This window comes from Sebastes umbrosus, chromosome 4 (assembly GCF_015220745.1).
Source record: "Sebastes umbrosus isolate fSebUmb1 chromosome 4, fSebUmb1.pri, whole genome shotgun sequence".
Taxonomy (NCBI): Eukaryota; Metazoa; Chordata; class Actinopteri; order Perciformes; family Sebastidae; genus Sebastes; species Sebastes umbrosus.
The window spans coordinates 19,185,546-19,198,414 of NC_051272.1; the positions used below are offsets into that span (position 1 = coordinate 19,185,546).

Sequence of the window (12,869 nt, forward strand, 5' to 3'; positions counted from 1 at the left end):
CTGTAGCTAATAATGTCTGACATCTATAGCAGGAATATTACAACACAAACACGTTACAGGCACACAGTGGCTCCGGACATTTCGGTCATGTTTTCACAGGTTTCATTCTCATGGTCAATACTTCCTCTATTGAAACCGAATGGCAAACTAAAGAGGAACAAGCTCTATTCCAAAACATCATTTTTGGTTTCGGCTCCTGTGTGCAGCAACTCTTACAGAAATTCCTACCTTACATGGGGATTTGTTGTGATTGATATACTAAGAAAACAAGTTAATCATATTTTCCTTCACACAGGAAAGCCTCATTTGTGTTGAAATAAATAACAATACCCATTTATTTGAGTTTTTTTAAGGTCACATCACTGCAGAACTTGAACTGACGAGGGGGGAAGTTGAAGCACATTGACTATGTGTGTCAACAATGAAGTCTATTTTAACAGTTTGACTGTTTGCAAAAATATCTTTAGAGGATTTATAGGTGCCTCTATGTTTTGTATGGTTTAAGGAAAAAAATAACTTTTAAACAGCACAATACCTGCTGCTTTTACCATTTCTCTGGACCATAACAAAAATATTTTGAATAATTATAGATATACTGTAACTGCTACTCTAAAAGCAGGTATCATTATGAATCCTTGTACAATTATACCTCTTAAATAAGCAGGAAATGCATATAAATATGATTGGCTCATGGTGTACATGACACTCAGGCCATCAGGAACTAGCTGATCATATTAATTTTGTCAACTGGATGACATGAACGCAGACTGCAGGCTATAGGGTCTGGCTTGTTGCTCATTTTCAGTTCCCATTTGTCTAGTGAGGTCGACGTTGCGTGTTTCAGTGAAGCAACAAGTTAACCTTCATCACAAGCTTCAAGAACCAAGACGCTCATGCTGCCTTGTTTACATGATGGACGGATATGTCATATCACCTGTAAGTGCTGCTGCTTTATTGTTTCATGTCTGGTCTTTCATCAAAGTTTGTGACATTGAGAGGATACTTTTATGTTTTTCTATAGCTGTTTTCTAAAAGAAATAGGGTTTCTAGTATTTAATTTATTGATTAACATCTGAGAAAAAGAGGAAGGCTTACTTTGGGAGTTGTGTTTAAGGACTTGTGAATTTGCTTTTGTAACCCTCAACATACAGTAAACCCAACCTATGCACTTGTGTATTTCCCCTGGTGTTACTTTATTCTATTCAGTCTTTATGTTCTATTAAAAGCAATACAGATAAAATTAAATAAAACTGTTTCAAGTTTAACAACCAAAGGTTATATTTGACTTCATTTTGTGAGGACAAAGAGACTCAAACTTTTACTTTCTCTGTGACAAAATCTATTTTTTCGTCTCCAAAGGCGTCAGAGGAAATACTTCCAAATGAACCAGAGACTTATCGACCACCTGCAGAGCTGTACCCCTATCTCACTGTGGGGGAGATTTATGAAGGTGAGAAGACTGGATTTAATCACTGAAAAGTGCACAAATCACTACACGACTGGGTGCCTCACCTTCTGTCACATTTCAGATCACAGGTGGGCTTACCACTCGGAGCGTGTCCAGCCAACAGACTTTGAGAATTCTCCAGTGAATCATCTCATAGAGCTTCAGCCTGTGTCTCCTCAACAACTGGTGCAACCGTACCGCTTCAGCAGCGAGTCTCTGCCTCTCCACCTGGACCCACCGCTCGTTCCTCTCTCTGTGTCACCACAAGTGAGTTCATGTAATGAATAATGAAGAGACATAATATACTTGACATGTTGTAAAGAAAGCATATTGATGAGGAAATGTTCAGTTCCCTAAATTTAATTCCAGGTCAGTTTTGAATGTGATCTCATAATTAACATGCAGTACTGTTTTGTACTGAGGAAAAAACATTATGTCAAGCATTACTAAATTATGTGATTCACATAAGTCATATTACTCACCGTAATTCCACAGAGTGAATAGTCATTCACCCACTGGAGTCAAGTTATAACAGGAGCTAAAGCACAAAGAAAAACTAGGGTTTCGTTATTTTTTTATACTTAATTTTTAGTTAAGTTTGGTACAAATCACACATCGTTTTCCCTTTTTAAGTGAAAATTATTGTAAATTAAAATGTTAACAAGGGTTGCAAGGGTTATTTAGTCCATACAATGTCAGAAAACTGTGCAAAGTGCCCATAACTATTTTCCAGAGTCCAAGTTGATTCATTCAAACTGTCAAAAACTCAAAGATATTCAGTTTACTATCATAGAAGACAAAAAAAATAAGTAAAAATTCACAATTAAAAAGCTGGAACTAGGGAATTTGGGGGATTTTTACTTGTTAATATACATAAATGTGTGGATATACATGCTCCAGAATTGAATACTATAGGTCAAGAACAGAAAGGGTTCTTTGGACTAAATCTATTGCTGCCATCGTGATAACTACACAATATATATTTTAGGAATTACTTTGAAGAAAACATCATGGATTTAGATCATTTGAAATAAAAAAACAACAACAATTTAATCTCTACAAACATAGTACCTAAATGATGTGGACGGTTGGGGACATTTTCACTGAAATGTCAACTATATCACGTGTCCTTGCAGAGCACTGAAATCTATTTTGGCAGAGTCACTTCCTCTTTTAGCACAATGACAGCGTTTAAGAGAAAATGTCCGATGGTGGATAATTGCAAAACAAAAGAAAATTGCAGCTCTATCACGCCTCTGTGTAAACTTGAGCCATGACATGCTTTAAAATTCCTCCAAAAGATCCCATATTACAACCCATCCCTGTGCTACCAGTACCAAGCCTCTGCCTCGCCCAGACATTACTACTCAGAGGAGGAGCAAAGAGGAATCAGTCCTCCGCTCGAGGTATCAGAAGGGGAGGATGAACTTGATGACCGCAACCACTCTTCCTTCAGGAAAGACACTAGTGAGTATTTCCAATGCAAATTTTCTACTGATATCAAGTCCTAATGTACTGAAAGGTATATACACACATAAAGCCTGGGGAAACTCATCACTGCCTGACTAAATTGCTTGACCAAGTCCCATATTTTCCAATCCAGGTAACAAGAAGAAAATCCGCTTGTACCAGTTCCTCCTGGACTTGCTAAGAAACGGTGACATGAGTGACAGTATCTGGTGGGTGGACCAGGAAAAGGGCATCTTTCAATTCTCCACGAAACACAAAGAAGTTCTGGCCAGCCACTGGGGTCGTCAGAAAGGCAACCGCAAAAAGATGACCTACCAAAAAATGGCCCGAGCTCTGAGGAACTATGGGAAATCTGGAGAGATTAAAAAAATAAAGAAGAAGCTAACCTACCAGTTCAGTGAGGAAGTGCTGAAGAACATCTATTTACGCCAGTATCCTCGCTGATGAGGGAACAAAGGTTATCTTTCATTACACTGAAATCACCAAGATTATGTTTTGTCTGTTTGCAATTTCACTTCGTTTTTCTACCAAGTTCTCTTACATATTTATTTGTGATGCCAGTGTACATTATGGTATTTGCCTCTATATAAACATCTTCATTTCAGACTCAAATTGAGTTAAATTTGTGTTAGTGTACAAGGATTAAGGATGATTAAACATCAGAGACAGCTGTAAAACAACACAAAATGTTTGTTTTTTACATGATCTTTTTGTCATAAATGTGTGTAAATAAATAATATGTTCTATTCTCAAATTACTCAAATTAAATGAATCCATATTTACAAGCACAACACATGTTCTTGCCCACAGTGGATGTGTGTATATTCCATAGACTGTATATAAAGATGGACGACATGACAGCTCGCCAAGAGTTAAGTCCACAAACAGGATCCCTGCGGAAGGTGTTGCAGGATGCAGACTGTGTTGACTGCATCATCCACTGAACTGTTAGCCCTGTAGACAAACTGCAGGGGGTCCAGCAGGTGTCCTGTGATGTCCTTCAGGTGGGTCAACACCAGTCTATCAAAGGATTTCATGACCATAGACGTCAGGGCCCGTAGTTATTTAATCACACCTAACCTTAAACCTGCAGTAGGCAGAATATTTTTGGCATCATTGGGCAAAAATTCCATAATAACCTTTCAGCATATTGTAATTCAAGTGTTCTGAGAGATATCTAGACTTCTGCACCTCCTCATGGCTCTGTTTTCAGGCTTTGGAAAATCTAGCCCGTGACGGGAGACTTTGGCCAATCACAGGTCATTTCAGAGAGAGAGCGTTACTATTGGCTGTTCATTCATCGGAGGCAGCTGTCAATCTCTTGCGAACTCCGATCAAACGGTCAAACTAGAGAGCACTGATCAAATATGAATACATATTCTGTTACTGAAGTCTCTACACTGGCTGCCTGTCTCTCAGAGAATTGATTTCAAAATACTGCTGCTGGTTTACAAAGCACTAAATGGTTTAGGGCCAAAATACATTTCTGATCTTCTGCTGTGTTATGAACCATCCAGACCTCTCAGGTCATCTGGATCAGGTCTGCTTAGTGTCCCCAGAGTCAGAACTAAACATGCAGAAGCAGCATTCAGTTTTTATGCACCAAATATCTGGAACAAGCTCCCAGAAACCTGCAGGACCGCTCCAACTCTCACTTCTTTTAAAACAAAGCTTAAAACTTTCCTGTTTGCGGGTGCCTTTTATTCTGACACTGCACTATAACTTTTACTCTTTTGAGTTTTATGCAATTTTAGCTTCTATACTAGCTTTTATTTTTAGCTTGTTTTTATTTTCTAATCTTTAATGTTTTTATGTTTTTATGTTTTTATAACTGTTTTAATTATTTCTTAATGTTCTTGAATGTTTCTGTAAAGCACTTTGAATTGCCCTGTTGTTGAAATGTGCTATACAAATAAAGCTGCCTTGCCTTGCCTTGCCTACTGTAATGCCTATTTCTCCCCTCAAATGTTTTCTGAAACATCTTGTAGTGAACTGTCTGGCTGCAAATCAAAATCAAGGCAAGATTAAAAAGAATAAGATAAAATAAAGTAGAATAAATTTAAATAGGTAGATAAAAGTAAAAGAATGATGGCTAAAAGGATGGTGTTTAATAGGGTGATGGATAAAAAGATGTTTTAAAAGAGAATAATGCATAAAAAGGATGATGTGGTTGTATGTGGTGTGTGGACTGTAGCTGGATATTCAACATCTGTAGTTCAGAAAGGAAAACAGATTTATTTGAAACGTTTAAGCCCCGCCCCCCAGAAACAACTTCCGTCGACGTCACAATTAAATCAGCCAATCAGAGCGCAGAGTTTTGTTTCGGTGCAGATTTCAAACCCGTTGAGTCTTCTAACGACCGGGCAGCCAGACAACCGACACACCGATAGTAACCGGGTTATAAGCGGAAACACGGCTTCTTTTGCGTTAAGGAATATTGTTTTTAATACATTGTAGAAGTCTGCGGTGGCAACATGAGAGTGAGGTTAGTAGCTTTTTAATTAATTGGAGCCTCAATTGTTAACAAACGTTGTTTCCTGATTAGCCTGTTAGCTTCCATAAAGCTAGCTGCTGTTAGCTCCTGTTAGCACTCTGCTGGCGTCACGTCGTGACGGAGCAGCCTGTCTGTTTCTGCTGCAATGGGTAATGTTGAATGGTAATCACGTTTAGTGTTGATCTCATGTCACTCAGCTAGTGTTGTTTAACGTTATGCTACAATACAGCGTCGGGTAGCTATCTAATGTTAGCTTGCTCAGTGTATTGAAAGGGTTGTGGCATCTAACGTGAGCTCTCTGCTGCTAACACACTGTGATATCTGATGTTAAAGTACTCTCTAGGGCTGACGTGAATACTGGGTTTACTAGTAACGGGTGTTTTTATTTTTATTTTTATTTTTTTATTTAACCATGTTAGTCCCATTTACTTTTTTTTCTCATAAAATTATGACTTTATTCTTGTAATATTGGACTTTATTCTGTAAATCTCAGATGTTTTTTCACTCAATGTGGCCCTAATACTCTTTAGTACATTTGCACTTTGGCCCTCACTGCATTAGACTTATATACTTAGTCTATAAACTGTTACCTTCATCACAATGACCAAATGTTTTGCGGCTCCAGACAGATTTTTCTTTTGTTGTTGTTTGCCTAAAATGGCTCTTTTGATAGTAAAGGTTGCTGACCTAGGATGATTAAATGTGAAGATCAAAGATAGTGATTCTTCCCTACTAGATCCTTACTTGGAGTTGAAACTGGCAGCAAAGATCTCCAAGAGGGTCATATGTTAGGCTATAACACTACACTATAACCAAACATAACATGTATCTTATTTATGTATTTTTTAAACCTTTATTTAACCAGGTTAGTCCCATTGAGATTAAGAACCTCTATTTCCAAGGGAGACCTGGCCAAGACTGTCAGCAGCAAGAACACAAAGTTGCAGACACAAATGGAGATAAAATACAATTCACAAACACTAAAAGCACTAAAATTTGCATTAAAAGAGAACTAACTATGGACAAATGGGGGGACAAAAAGGAACTTTTCTGGGAGTCAGCTGTACAACAAGGGGGCTAAAAACATTGGCATACCATAGAGTCTGCTTCTAAAGCCTTCATTTTATATTTAAACATATTTAATGATGAGTTAATGAAAATATTTAATGATGAGTTTTAAACTATAACACTGACCCACTCGCACTATTTATTGCTTTTCTTTCCAGTGAGGTACACGCAGCAGAGTCTTGTGCCTACCTCAACAGAGCACAGGTCAGGCTGCAGGATATTTGGGATGAAATCGGGATTCCAGAGGAACAGCGTGTACAGAGAACCAATGATGTTCACAAGCACATTAAAGTGAGTCAGTCACATCGATTTAGATTAGATCTAAAGTCAGGTTGTTGACCTAACAGAGCTAACACAAATTGACACAGTATGGGTTTCTCTTGTCCTGCAGGGTCTGCTGGACCTAATGATTGCAGAAGAAGAGGCGCTCAAGAAGAGATTAATGAAAAGCATACAGTCATGTATTAAGGAACTTAATAATTTGTGCAGTGAACTTCAGCTGCCCCCCTTTGAGGTACGTTTAGGAATATGTCGTTGTTTTCTTATACCTTTTTCAAAACGGACAACAAGGACCTTCATCAGGACATTTAATGTCCTGATGAAGGTCCTTGTTGACCGAAACGTTGACTAATAAAGCAGAGAAAAGTGTGTGCAGGAGCAAGTAATTTTTTTGAAAAGTACATATTGGAGGGGATCTACTCCCAGCACCACAAACAATTTTGAGAATGTGCAAGTTTTCCTCTCCTTGATGTTTTCTTATACCTGTCTGGGAAAATTCCTAATATGTTTGGACTAACTTTTTGGATTTCTGTGAAGGAGGAAGATGGCTGCACCATGTTGCAAATGGAGAAGAATAGCCGCACACGTCTAGAGGTGATGAAGGAGCACAAGAAGCAAAGAATGGAAGAGCTTAGGGGCCTCCTTGGCAAAGACCGTGAGCTGTGTGATATTATGTGCACTACCCCATTTTGCATTGACCAGGACTCCGTCCCATCACTGAAGCAACTTGAGTCATATCATGCCTACCTGGATGATCTGACCAAAGAGAAGGTGTTACTGACGTTCTGCTTTTCTTTATTACTTAGTCACTTTTCTTATTAGGGTTGTAAGTAAGTTAACTGCTCTTGTCATTTCAGGAACGTCGTCATGATGAATTTGTAAGCGTCAAAAAGAAGATCATTGTATGCATGGAGGATCTGGAGCAGCACCCAGAGACCAGCTTCGAGAGCGATGTGATGTGTGAGGATGAGGAGGCATTTTGTCTGTCTAGTGACAACATTGCTGCTCTTAAACTGCTCCTCAGTCAGGTGATTTTGTAATATTTGCATCTTGATGTTTATTTCGATGCTTTGATTTAAAGCTGAAGTAGGTAGAATTGGAGCAAATATGATTTAAAAAAAAGTTATTTTTATAAATCGGTCACTATGTCTTGACAATAAAGCATGAGACAGGTAATCTGAAGAAAAAATTAGAGCTGGAGCCTTGTCGTTTCTGAGCAGCTGCCAATCACTCGCAAACTCAGATCAAATGATCAAACTATGCAGCGCTGATCAAATGTGAATCAATGTTCTGTTACTGTAATGCCTATTTCTTACCTCAAATGTTTTCCTAAACATCTTGTAGTGTACTGTTTAGCTGTAAAATCAAAAAGTTTGTGACCTGGCAGCCATGTTGAGGAGTTGAGTCAACAATATCATGTTTCATATTATAATGGATGCATGATTTTTATGCCTCCTTCCAGTTACAAGAACGCAAGGCTGAGAATGAGCTCTGTTGTTCAGCTTTCCGCACTAAGATCCAGGAGCTGTGGGAAAGACTTCAGATTCCCCAAGAGGAGAGGGAAGCCCTCTCTGAGCATATGGTCAAGTCAAAGAAGAGTAACATGGAGGCAGTAAGAAATCTACCTTCTGTGGTCATTTAGATTGATAAGTGATTTCAGACAATGCACTGGTGTGTTGTGTCACCAAACACCTACGTATCAAGTTTTAATAATGTGCAATCTGTCTTTCCAGCTCCAGGCTGAGGTCCAGCGTCTAGAGTTGCTGAAATTGCAGAGCATGAAAACTGTCATTGAGGCCATCAGAGCTGAGATTGCCCTTCTCTGGGAGAGATGCTTCTACAGCGAAGAACAGCAGCTAGCTTTTGTTCCATATCATGATGGTGAATATCTGTTGTATAATGACGGTGCCCTTACACCGAATATATGCTGTTGATTGTCACAAAGAGTGTAGGTCTCAATGCACGTTTTATTTCCCCAGATGATTTCACTCAAGAGCTTCTGGACCTGCACGAGGCAGAGGTCAGGACCCTGAAGAATTGTTACGAGGGCCACAAAGAACTCTTTGATGGAGTCACAAAATGGCAGGAGAACTGGACCTTGTATTTGGAACTTGACGTAAGTACAATCCTCATGAATTTAGTGGGGAAGCATTTAAAACACATATCTTGGTGTGGTAACGTGTGGACTTATGGACCACTCTCCATCTCAGAAAAAGGCCAATGACCCCGCAAGGTTCAACAACAGAGGTGGGAACCTTCTGAAAGAAGAGAAGCAGAGAGCTGACCTGCAGAAAAGTTTGCCTAAGGTGAGAAAATGTTTATTGACATGTTCTGTGTTTTCAGTAAATACACAGACAGAACTGCTATATAAGCAATTTTCCTCCAGTAAGGAAAGCTGTTAATGGGGATTCAAAAAAAAACATAAGAGGAGAGGGGAAACAGCTGTGAGGTTGTTGGTGCATTTCTGATTTTGGCCAACAGATGGGGATGTTGAAACAATAATTATGTCAGTCAGTAGTAGGGAATATTAGAAAGTTAGTCCACTGTCAATGGTAAATTTGAACACAGTCAACAAGGTAAAATTCGTGTTTCATGTTTGTTCCAGCTTGAGAAGAGCCTTAAAGCCCAAATTGATGTTTGGGAGCAGGAGCATGGCCAGGAATTCCTGGTCAATGGACAGAAATTTCTTGAGTACGTGCAGCAGCAGTGGGATCACCACCACGCTGAAAAGGAGAAAGAGAAACTGGAGAGGGTGTGTTATTACTTTAATTTAAAAACTACACTAATTCTTAAATTTCTCTGTCACAAAACGATTATTAATATGACTACATTCTTCTTTTTGTTTGAATTAGCAAATGAAGAAAACCAAACAGATGCAGGAGGAAATGTTGTATGGAACTTCAATGAGAACACCATCTAAAAGACGGATGGCAGGGTCTGCCACACCTGGAAAAGTAAGAAAGGTAAGATGGTGCTGCAGTTTTATTAGATTTATTGTATTTGATTATTGCATGCACAGTGTGACTGTCTGTACCTGGGTGAATTAATATATTTAAAGGTTGACCCACTTTTTTCATCTGTCCACTTAGCTCAACGGCACCACGACCATCTCCACTCCTAACAGCTTCCTTAGTTCAGGCCTCGGTGGAACCATGTGCCTGTCCTCCATCCAGAAACCACCTTCATCTGCCAGCAAGGTATGCTCACTGTTGTCCTTTTGACTCATCTCACCGGCAAAATTCACATTATGTTTTTGACGGCCTATTTTTTTTAGTAATGTGCTTTCTTCTGCGGTTATTTACAACAGTCTGATGCTGATTGCACAAAATCTAATCTGCTCTGTGAAATTGTGTAATTGACTTGACAGCTCGCAGCATCACTTCATTTAGAGACTGCAGCAGGGTGTGCTGCGCTGGCTCTCTGTATATTCACTTATCTCATGCGCACAAATTAATCAAAACGTGGGAAAGGTTTAATTGAATTGATTGAGCAAATTTTATCTTGTGCGCACAAATTTGTAAAATGTGGCCTCTATATAGATATATATATATATAGATATAGATATATCTAGATCTAGATCTATATCTATAGATCTAGATCTAGATATAGATATATATCCTTTTCTCTATGGCCACTCCCGTGCTCCGTACTATACTATGACATTTTGTAAGACATTTTATGGCATACTGCTCACCTTAATGATTAAATGGTGCTCGTCAGTTTGTGAATAAGAGAATCCATCTGTCGATTGTATATGATGCTTAATGGTGTAAATGAAGCGCTGGAAAATTCTACCAAAAACTTGTAGACTTGGGTCTGGCAACTTTGAAGGAGTGTACGGAGAATGGGTGATGCTATAGTGTTTTTGTTTTCATTGTACAGTACAAATGTGTTTTTTGTACCCTTTTTTTCACCTCATTATGGTCCTATAGTCTGGAATTATGTAAAATGAAAAAGTTGTCCCTAAAAAAGCACATTATCATCACTATTTTGGTCTTGTTATAGGTTCTTGGCCTGCGTACCCCTGGACATGGAAAGACTCCCCGTGCACTTGACCGAAACAAGGAAAACATCTCGCATCTTAGAAACACTCCAAGTGGCACACTAAGGTCTCAGGATACTCAAGATAACACCTTCACCTTTAACTCTGTTGCTGGCTCCTATTCGGACTTTGCGGTAAATGTGGTTTTACATCTGTTTAGTTAGTCCCTAACCACAAAAAGTACACTAAAGTACAATCAAATGAAGGAAAATACTACATTTTCCTGGAAAACATTAGTACAATGAAGTACAACAAACAGAAATATTCTATCTTCAAGTCTGTAGGATTATATAGTTAACATCTGCCATTTGGTATCACTGTTGAGCTAAAACTGAATTTTGGTTAACACCTGTTTGACCTGGACTTGTAAATCCTAGAAATTACATTTTGTAAATCTGAAGTAAGATTTTTTTTCTTTTTGAAAATGTATTTCGATATATTCTTGTATTTTGGCTGCACAATAACAATTTAGGTAATTATCAAACAGAGCAACTTAAAAGCAACCATGCATACCTTTGCCAAGAGTGCATAATGTTTAGAAACGGATAATCTGCATTACAATTAATTGTGATAGACGAAGCATACATACACCAGATTATTTTTATTCAAGCAGTAAATCATGACAAAATAGTGAAAAAGTTCTAATCCTTTACTGTGAAGCCTTAAAACTACGGATGCACCGATCTGACTTTATCAGTCCCGATAGCGATACCTGGGCTTTGTGTATCGACCGATACCGAGTACCGATCTGATAGTGTTTAATCAATCAGTTGTATGCCTCACTGTGTGGAAGTGACTGGGATCATTCTTTGTGTGTAGGCAACATCGGGTTTGATTAAACATAGCTTTCCTAACTTAAAACGTAAAACAAAATGTAACCAATAGCTACATAGATTTAAATTTACTGAATTGTTATTTATTATTAAAATAATAAACTACACCAGTAACAATGTAAAATGTACAAAGTAAAATCTTCAGGAAATACAATTCAAGTATAAACCTTTTTAATGCAGCAACAAATTGGTCAAAACTTCAACAGGAATTAAAATGCCAGTATATAAATATAGAGTTGAATTTAATAGATCGGCCCCATTGTCACGATATCCGATCCAGCTGTTTGAGTCGGTATCGGCCCTGTTTCTGATCCCGTATCGGTGCATCTGCATCCCTGCTTAAAACACCTCCTGAGATACCAAAGACTCAATCACTTGTTTCCTGGGCAACAGTTTAACCTTCCACCACATTACTTTGAAATCTGGATGTCATTACAAAAATTGTTTTCCAAAATGAATATATAAATTAGCATTACATAATACCATGCCAAAACATTTTGACTCCTTCAATATGAACAAAGATACTGACAGTTTATTTTTTTTTTTTTTTTACAGAGAGACCTCTCGAAGGCTTCTAAATCGAACGTGACGCCAGGACTGCTGAACTCCACTGTCGGTCATCAGTGATGGCTCAAAGGAAGTCATCCAGCACAGCAGTACTGTGGTGTAGTTTTCATATAGTGGACTATAGTGGTGTATAATGTAAACTCCTTCTAAAAAAATGTAAATATTTGAACACTTTGAGTCTCTATGATTCTGTTTTCCTAAGTCTTTATTTAAGGGTTACTAGTTTTCTCTGCTGTATATATTTTTCTGGCAAGTTAATGATATTTGTATCAAGGCTGTTGTGGCTTTCATCTGACATTTTTCTTTTAGGGGAACAGCCTTTTAAGTTAATCTTTAACCATATCTTGAGCACTACTTTGTTTTAGTACTGTAGCAGCTTGCGGTTTTATTCATCCAGCTGGAATGACAGCTAGATTTGCTCTTCAGAGGGCTTTTTTAAAATCAAAATGTAAATAAACGTTTATGATACCTATTTAGGATCCTGTCATTTTTATTTGTACCTGAATGTTTTCATTCTAGCCCATATGGTTGAGTTGCACAGGTTTTACTCATAGTATAGTATTATTATTTTGACATACTATACCATGAGTTTTAAAATTATTTTGGACATACTATATTATGATTTCTTTCGGCATATTATACTATGACTTTTATAGACATTTTTTTTCA

The 12,869-nt window shown here is 38.1% G+C and overlaps 2 protein-coding genes across 3 annotated transcripts; both read left to right on the plus strand.

The window, feature by feature from the left end:
* The first annotated feature begins 742 nt into the window (after positions 1-742).
* On the plus strand, positions 743-3,671 carry spi1a (Spi-1 proto-oncogene a). Its single transcript, XM_037768222.1, has 5 exons — positions 743-936; positions 1,360-1,450; positions 1,530-1,714; positions 2,749-2,914; positions 3,051-3,671. The coding sequence occupies exons 1-5, from the start codon at positions 910-912 to the stop codon at positions 3,359-3,361; spliced, it is 780 nt and encodes a 259-aa protein (XP_037624150.1). The 5' UTR covers positions 743-909; the 3' UTR covers positions 3,362-3,671.
* Positions 3,672-5,212: 1,541 nt separating this feature from the next.
* On the plus strand, positions 5,213-12,672 carry LOC119487361 (protein regulator of cytokinesis 1-like). Of its 2 annotated transcripts, none has more exons than XM_037768191.1 (14): positions 5,213-5,402; positions 6,638-6,770; positions 6,871-6,993; positions 7,296-7,529; positions 7,616-7,786; positions 8,221-8,370; positions 8,492-8,639; positions 8,738-8,874; positions 8,969-9,064; positions 9,364-9,510; positions 9,611-9,721; positions 9,848-9,955; positions 10,764-10,934; positions 12,189-12,672. In XM_037768191.1, the coding sequence occupies exons 1-14, from the start codon at positions 5,392-5,394 to the stop codon at positions 12,258-12,260; spliced, it is 1,812 nt and encodes a 603-aa protein (XP_037624119.1). In that variant the 5' UTR covers positions 5,213-5,391; the 3' UTR covers positions 12,261-12,672. The 2 variants fall into 2 exon arrangements, with proteins under 2 accessions (XP_037624119.1, XP_037624120.1); XM_037768192.1 differs by having other exon boundaries at positions 10,764-10,867.
* Positions 12,673-12,869: the final 197 nt, after the last annotated feature.